The 9,122-nt window shown below is 42.1% G+C and overlaps 1 protein-coding gene across 2 annotated transcripts in view; it reads right to left on the reverse strand.

Moving 5' to 3' along the window:
* Auts2 (activator of transcription and developmental regulator AUTS2) overlaps positions 1-9,122 on the reverse strand; it is a 1,096,900-nt gene that overhangs the window by 589,443 nt on the left and 498,335 nt on the right. For both annotated transcript variants that reach the window (XM_029477062.1, XM_029477061.1), the window contains exon 4: positions 5,134-5,169. In XM_029477062.1, coding sequence (XP_029332922.1) covers positions 5,134-5,169 — 36 coding nt within the window. The remainder of the gene's footprint in view (positions 1-5,133; positions 5,170-9,122) is intronic.

Genomic DNA, 9,122 nt, shown 5'->3' on the forward strand with positions numbered 1-9,122 from the left:
GAGAGAGAGAGAGAGAGAGAGAGAGAGAGAGAGAGAGAGAGAGAGAGAGAGAGAGAGAACATGTGAACTAAAGCCTTTCCCAGGGATGGGCTCCTTAACTGGTTATCCAATACCAAATGATCCACCCTAAAAACATACACATGGGAGGAAGCAACGCTAGTTGGTTTCAGCAGATATTTATGTATTTATTTGTTGTAATATAAAAACACAATAATAATTCAAGAAAAAGAGGCCATGAATTTGAGACAGAATGGCAGGGGAGAGAAGGGTTTGGAAGGAGGATAGAAATTATAGTGTAACAAAATTTAAAATAAAAATTAAAACAAATCTAAAAAATTAATGTATTTAATAATACATTCATAATAAAATTTAAACATACAAAGAATTACCCAAATTATAACAAATGACCATGGACTTTTTATAATTTAAAAACTAAGAATAAGACAAGGTCACCATTATGCAGTTTGTACCTGACCCCAGGACTATCCTCACAATATAAGTAATATACAGAAAAACAGTAACTATACAAACTCCATCCTAAGAAGGGTAACGCTGTACAACCCCCTCGCCTGTAGTATGAGTCGAACAGTATCTGTGGGCTGCCTCCCTGGAGAACTGAAAGAGTGAGAAGTAGCAAGCCAGAAATGTAGGATAAATCACTAGAGTTAGGGAAGAGATCCCAGCTATGAGGCTGGTGTCCTATGACACCCAAGTATGTAAGGAGGCTGAGGATCATTCAGAGAAACAGGCAGGATGCTTGTCCCTGACCTAAGAGGATTTTAAGTCCCTTTCACAAGAGCTTTAAGGGCAGTCTGGGAAGTAACTCTCAACTACAGGTTCAGGGGCTCCAGCACTTACACATCCTCAGGGGCTTGAAAGATGGATCAGAAGGTAAAGTGTGATCCACAAAAGCATGATGACCTGAGTTCACATCCCCAGCACCCATAGAAACAACCAGCGTTGGTGAAAAATGTCTATAATCCCAGTGCCAGGAAGGCAGAAGTGGGAGGATCCTTGGGAACTCAATAGCCAGCCAGCCTAGCAGGCTAATTGTGAATTCCAGGTCCAGTGAGAGAGCCAATCTGAAGAAGTGTCGTCTCTCTGCTGCCTGTGATCACTTCTTCCAAGAACACTTGCTGTTGGCATCACAGAGGAATGCCTGCAACTTATAATCTACATCTTAAAACCCGAATCACGGAACACTTCTTCCATTACTGCCAGCCCAAACCTCAGACACGTTAAGAGGTCTTGACATGTTTTAAAACCATGGAGGGAGTAAACAGGTAGGAACCATGAACAGATTAAAGGGAACAACTGTCATGCACGGACAGCCCAGAGAAGAGATCATTCCAACAATGCCATCACCAGGGTGACAGATGAAAGCACCTGGGTCTAATGTCCATACACAGTGAGTGATACACATCCAATCGGACAGAGGCAAGGCCCTCGTGAAAGCCATGGAAAGGGACATAAAAATGTTTCTATATTCTGGGTGCAAAGGGCAAAACTCTGTTTTTATTTGGTTCAATTTGTTAGTGGGGCCCTCAGTCACAACACTGCTCAGTCACCTGATACCAAGTTTATGTCCTCATTTGCTGTGTGAAGGAAGACAGAGAAACAGATACACTTAGAAGATGGAGAGAGAACTCCGTAGTTACACCTCATGAATACTGTGTGCGCAGTGGATGCGAACTCAGTACTTAGCACCTACCACAGGAATTCACAACATCTGGAACTACAGCTCCAGGAATCTGACTCCCTCTTCTGGGCTGTATAGGCACTGATACTGCTGTATACACATTAACCCACCAAGGCACACACATTCACATAATTAAAAACAAGAAGAATGCATTTAGAAAAAAACCTCAAAGGTACATTTTATTGCTTACTATTAACAGTTCTATTCTGTGCACATTAATTATGTCATTTGGTTGAATATTCACAACTCTATTTAGTGGGTGGTGAAGTAGAAACAGAAATATCAAACACCCTGCCCAAGGTCACACGGCTAGTCACATGAATCATTCTGCTACTTTGGACTTCATCACACATATTTCAGAGTGAAATTTGACTGCATGTCTCAGAAGGAAAGAAATCCAGAACTGTTTAAATCAAAACAGAAAATGTATTCAGTGAGCTGACGTTTGAAAAACAAAAAGAAAACCCTATACACACTCCAACAAGTTTCAGTACGCTTGCCAAAAAGGAAAGAAAAACCCAGCAAATTGATTCCAAGTTGCCTATAATTTCATTTATATTTAGAATATGAGCTGAGCAGGGTATGCGTATGCAATGAGAGAGAGAGGGAGTGTGTGTGTGTGTGAGTGTGCATGTGTATGTGTGTGTGTAATACTCACGGTATTCAAAGCCTCCCCCAAACGTGCAAAGTTTGTTCCAATCCTTCTCTATTTTGCCTACTTTGAGAATCCTTTGCAATCTGCTTATGTAAATAGTGTTCTTCACTGCTGTTCCCATCTCTCAAATCTTCTGCATAGATTGGAAAACTGACAGACCTAAGCAGACATCTTTGGAACACAAAACCAGGAAGACATAAACAAATATCACCAGATCAAAAACAAAGGTTTCTTCAAAGCCCTTCAGCAAAGTGGGACAGATACAGCTGAAGAACTGAGAGACAAATGCAAGCACTCTTGGATTAGCCCAAGAATAGGCAACTGCAGGTAACGACACACACCTCACCTGCATGCAAACACAGACTCCATGATGCATGGACTACAGTATCAGTTTCATGAACAAGGACAACTTCTGGGTTTTCACCTTAGTTTACTAAGTTCTCCACTATAGGACAGGGGAGCAAACAGAAGGTTCTGGAGTGAGGAGGGATTCTGAAGCAGGGGACAGTGTTTAAAAACAAAACAAAACAAAACAAAACAAAACAAAACAAAACAAAACAAAACAAAACAAAACAAAACAAAACAGTTATTCCTTGTTCAGCTAAAGGTAGGGAAACTTAGCCTTTCCAAACTCAACAGTTCATGATTTAATGATAAGGATTAGCTCATCTGTGGTGATTTCCACATTTCAAAGAGTTGTCAAAGGCAATTCATGAGAAAAACAAACAAACAAACAAACAAACAAAAGAACAGTATGGGACTCAACCTGCTAGTGACTCACCCTCATTACAAACTTTGTGAAGCCGTTCTCAGATAAGGGCCATGAGCACAACATCAACACTGTATCCCAGGTTGGGGAGGGGGCAATCACAGAAGCTGTAAACACATTACTTCCATTTAAAAGCAAGAGACTCACCAACGTGGAAGGCAGTCCCTGAAATCGAGTAGTACACGTGACACTGTGGGACTGACACTGGAAACAGAGCCCAGCTTTGATGAGGGCTTGGCAACTCCACTAAGGATTTTGCAGGGTGATAACGGAACAATGTGGGATTGGAAACACATTCCGCAGAGGGGCATTTTTATCATAGCTGAGAGCGGAACAGACATCTGGTACTCATCTTCTCCATGTACGCTAATAACACGACAGCTCTTGAGATAAGCAAAGTAAGTTGATTTTAACCAAGGCAACTTTAACAAAATGAGTAAGTTTTAAAAGCTAAGCAAAGTTGACCCAGCACAAAAAAAAAAAAAAAAACCAAAAACCAAAAAACAAAACAAAAAACCCTCCCAAATCCTAATCAAGGATTTGCTAGTTATCAAATATATCATTAAGTAATAAAAGCATTCCAAGAACTAAGGAGGTAAAAAGCAAAACAAAAGGTGGATTCTGATTCCTGAAATGACACCCTTCTTTCAGGGTGATCACACTGACAACATAAATGACAGTAGAATGTTCAGGCTGCAACTGAACGTGGTGAAGGTGGTGGCTTCAGCTCTATTTCTGAAAAGGAGGTGGGGTGAGGATAGAGAGCATGGAGAACAGGCACCACAGCCTGCAGATCTTACTTCCAGCATCGCAACCCACACCCAGCCTGGTGTGAAGAGATGGCAGATGGGACGACGTCTGTTCTTTCAACTGCTAAAGCAAGACACTGAGCGTATCCTGCTCCTTCTGTAAGCATGAATATTCAGGGCTGCTGCGCAGAACCACCATCAGTGTGCTAACCGTATGATGCAGGGCCAGAAGAATCCTTAGCATTCTCCTTGGATTATAGATCAAGACGAAGTTAGTGGGGCCAGGTAAGGGTGCCTTTTGGGCCAAACTTAGGAAAGACTTGATATTCACTGAAATGATGCTGATTTTCATAATTCAACCAAAAATGCAGTCAGAGAAATGAGTCACAAGAAGACTGATTAGCAATGTTAAGAGGACAACGTTAAGAGCAGCTGAACTGAATGGGTGTTTATTGGCTATGGTTCGTAGCATGTGTTCTATCTTGGGTATTATAGTATCAAGCCTTACTTCAGAACACAACCAAGTGCCTGTAAGTACTAAAATACACAGTGCTATGCTATCTTGGGTAAATAATGGTGGTTTGTAATTCTTCCTCATTTATACCGTGAGAAGGAATACTAAACCCACAATGGATAATTTTGTTATAAAAATTTAATGAAGCAACCATTTCTCTGTCTTTGAATGAAAGATAGTGTAATAATCCCAGAGATATATTTCCTCCATCCCTTCCCCTCCCCTAAGAACAAAGTGTAAGGACCAGAACACATATAATGCATCTGTATTTGCCAAACTGTGGAGTGTGGTGATTGCTGGCTTAAAAGCCAGATACAGCTACCAACCAAGTATAAGGAAAACATTATTGGAATGCTGCCTCCCCTCACAATGAAATAACAGACTCAGAAAAGCAAGTCACTGTGCACAGCGAAGCTCTTTTGAGTACTTAGAAGAAGTCAAATAACTCCATATGTAATCTGACTTCCAGCAATTATGGAATTGGGCTGGCAAGGGCAATCATGTTTCCCCCATCTCCTAAACGTGCTAAGTGCCCCACCGAGGCAGATGCCTCCTGATCCTTAAGGCCCAACAGGTTAAACCCTTTAGAAATAAGACAATCCTCAACGACAGGGCAGAAATCAGTGAGCTTGTTAGGGGTAAGGGGGATTCCTTGGGTGTCATTTTTTCACACTGTAATGAGGATTTGTTATACGAACGAACTGATGGCAAGAGGAGGCGCGCAGGTGGAAGTGTAGATGGACTTACGAAGTAGCCTGTCCCCAAGCTGGAAGGAGCTGAACTCTGCAAAGGAAGCACAGAGACAGAGCACAAAAGTCAGTGGCCATTTTTAGCATGTTCCCATCCACACAGCTCATTACCAACCCTTTGTGAGTTTTTCATCACACATCACATGCCCGAGTCCAAGACCCCTTGTCATCTGCTGCTGATACACACACAGTGTTGCTTGATTTTCCCTTTATATCTCTCAGCGACTCAGAGATGCTAACGTGCTATTTACTAGATTCTGAGCTTCTGCGGTGGACGTAATTGCCAATTTATTTGACAGGCAGCTGGGTAATGAATTAATGATGGCATTTCGCCCTGCACTGAGACTAAACAGGCACGTGGCAGCCTGCCTCCCCGACTTCCTGACATTCAAGGCCCGGGTCTCAAGCTATTTGGTTTTGTGGCCGCAGAGAGGCAGGCAAGAGGAAAAAAAGCCCAGACTGCCTTGAAAATAAAAAGCCCAATGGGTTTGGATGACTTTTTGGTATATGACCTACTTGCTAGTTTATTCCCCGAAGGCTTTGGCTTAGCACACACTTGGCACTGTGCAAAAATTAGACATTTTGTAAACATAATTAGTTGACTAAAATGCAAAGAATCCGTGGGTGGAGGGAAGCAGTTTTTCTCTCAATAATATCAATTCAGACTGCCATAGCGCTCATACAGTGAACCAACTGAAAATCAATAATTCCGAACTGAACTCAGGGTATCAAGTACTGAGGGAAAAAAGCCCAAGTATGAGTACAAAATTCATCTGTATATCTTTCTATTACTATGTATGTATGTATGTATGTATGTATGTATGCATGCATGCCTTTGTTAGTTTATGTGTACTATGTGTGTACAGGTGCCCCAGGGAGGCCACAGGGTAATGGATCCTCTAGAACTTGGGGTCAAGGCAACTGTGCTGAAGAAATGCTGGGAATCAAACTTGGGGGAAGAGTAAGTACTCACCCATCTCTCCAGCACCCCCCCCCCCATTCAAGTCAGGTTCTCATGAAGTATAAGTTTTCCCCCAATTCCAGAGGTATGCACCACTGCACTCCTTTATGTAATGTTAGTGATCGAATGAAGGGCTTTCTGAATGCTAGGAACCACTCAACCAACTAAAGTACTTGTCCAACCCTCTACCTAGTTTTTGGACAAGGTCTCTGTCATCTAGGCTAGCCTCAGACTCCCTTGATCCTCTTGGATCCACCACAGCACCTGGTTTGAACATTGCTAGCATCTCAGACATGCTGGGCAAACATTCCACCAATGAAGCCGCAGCCCTAGTCCTGGATCAGTTTTGTTTATATGCTTTCTCTAAAACTTGTCCTAAGAAATTGTTTAACTTTTTGTCGTCCTCTTGGTGAGCGGGGAGGGGGGGGGAGGCACTGAACAAGCTGGAAATGAAAATAACCTGATTCAGAGTCAGTCTTTAAATTCTAGCTCAGCAGCTTTGTATTAGGGTTGACCATACCTCCATAGAGAAGCCTGATTGCCACCCTGATTCAAGAGTTATTAACATCAGCTCATCCACTTCTATAGCCAACCTGCTATTCTTTAGACAAAAGGCAGGAGGGGAACATGTGCCTATTCATCATGTCTTTCACTCAAGATGCACTGCAGAAATGCAGGTTGGAGTGATGTATAAATGCATGGATTGTATGAGGGAGGAGAGGCTAAGGAGAATTTCACATCTTCGTAACCACAACAGGTATGATTTCTGTTGACTGTAAATTGAGGTGTTACTCTTATTATCATTGTGACCAGCCACCTGAAGAAAATCAACTTAGAGAAGGGAGGACTTATTTTGGATCTCTGAGGATAAAGTTTGTCATTGTGAGGATGGCATGTCAGAAGGTCCTAATCACACTGCGTGAGCAGTCAGTAATGGGTATTAAATGGGAAGTACAGGGAACCAATAAAACAGCAAGGCTCTACCTTCTAAAGTTTCCACAATTGCCTTCAACTGCACTGCTAGACTTACACCAATTGTTCAAACACTGGGCCTAAGGGGGACATTTCATGTTCAAACCTACGAGAAAGTAGACAACTTTCTGACCATCTCCACATCAAACAAAAATACCACCCTTCACAGCATTCCTACAGAAAAAAAAAAAAATTCCCCATCTTGCTGTTTCCTACAAGCTCAGAGGGATAAAGCATGATGTAAGTTATGTTGGGAATGTGGTCCATGTTTAATAAACCTTGCTAAACGGCTCAATAGTTCTCTGTGGACCGGAGTTCCGTTCCCACCTCCCACATCACATGGTTCAAAAACCACCTTTAACTCCAGCTCCAGCGGATCCAATACGCTTTCTGATCTTCTTGGGTACCTGTATACCTATCTCACACACACACACACACACACACACACACACACCCCACAAAATAACCAATAAACAACAAAAACCCTTATGTGTTCTTGATTCCGTAAGCAGGAAAGGGAGAAAGAGAGTTTTCCATCCATTCACTGTAGTCATGGAGACTGCTTACAGCAGAGGCTGACCATGTGACAAATGCCACCTATTTTCTGCAACCCCAGCCCTTGTTACAGCAGGCAAAGGTGGAAGACAAGTTAGCTTTCTACCAGCCTGGAGTCCTGCGTCTAGGAAACGAACTCATCTTAGGATGAATGACAGAGAAGCAGGGGGATTTGTTCATTTCATTCACCCTACTTGCTGAGAATGTTTCAGCCCAGAAGGAGAAGGATCGCTCCAAACCAAGCTTCCCACCCGCTCCGCGCCTATCATCGTATTGTATACCAAAGCAAATTACATCCTTGAGGTCTAAGCAAGCGCTGATATGCTCATTTTGCATATATATTGTGCATTACTTGGGGAGCGGGTGGAGAGGAGGGCTTTGTTGTGCATGTTTGCTCTGGCCATTGTTTATGCAGGTCTGACTGAATGAGGGAACAGTGGGTATCATTTCAATTTCTGATGTCAACATCAAATTACTTATTTAATTTCATGCCTGGTGAAGCATTGTATAGCTACACGCGGAATCATTTCAGTTCATTTGTTATGCTGTGCTTTTGCAGCGATTGGCTTGCCTTCCAACTGACAGCTTTAATTACGACATGAATTTGATTGCACTGCTGAGGAATTAACACAATGCAACAAAGCATTTAAGCACCCTGCCTTATCACCCAGCTTCCGCACACATGGGTACACATGCGCACTGATAGACACAGGAAACAAGAGATGCTAGAGCCTCCTGTACACTAAAGGCATACTGGAATCTGCTTCATTCTGTAGAAGGCACATATGTAGGATCTTAGCATCAGAGGTTATCTACAATAGCCAAGGTACTGAGCATACCATTTCAATAATATTTTATCATTTGTTTGTTAATTTTTTACTTATAAATAACAGGGCCTTATGTATATCAAGTTGAACTGGAAATTGTTAGTGTAGCTGATTACCTTAAAAAAAATTAAATTCTCTCTACATATGGAGAGCTATTTAGTGCCCGTAGAGGGCAGAAAAAGAAATCAGATTTATTGCAGCTAGAATTACAGGTGGTTGTGAGCTACCCAAAGTAGGTGCTGGGAACTTAACTTGGGTGCCCTACAAGAGTGTCAAGTGCTCTTAACCAACAAGACATCTCAAAGCTCTCCTAGATATTCTTTTGAGTATGTACATGCTTGCCCATGTGTGTGTGTGTGTGTGTGTGTGTGTGTGTGTACATCAGAAATATACACAATGTGGGCACTGGAGAACCAAACCCAGGTCCCCATGCTTACATGACAAGTAAGTTATGGTCTGAGCCATTTTTCAACCCATGTCAAGTTTAATTAGTGCTAGACATTGAACCTAGGGCTTTTCACATACTAGACCCATTCTACCAAGTGAACGAATTCTTAGCCCTCTTTCTTCCTTTTTTATATTTAGTTTTATATTTGTTAATTTTAGTTTATGTATATGTGTATTTTACCTCTCTCTCTCTCTCTCTCTCTCTCTCTCTCTCTCTCTCTCTCT

Source organism: Mus caroli, chromosome 5 (genome assembly GCF_900094665.2).
Source record: "Mus caroli chromosome 5, CAROLI_EIJ_v1.1, whole genome shotgun sequence".
Lineage (NCBI taxonomy): Eukaryota > Metazoa > Chordata > Mammalia > Rodentia > Muridae > Mus > Mus caroli.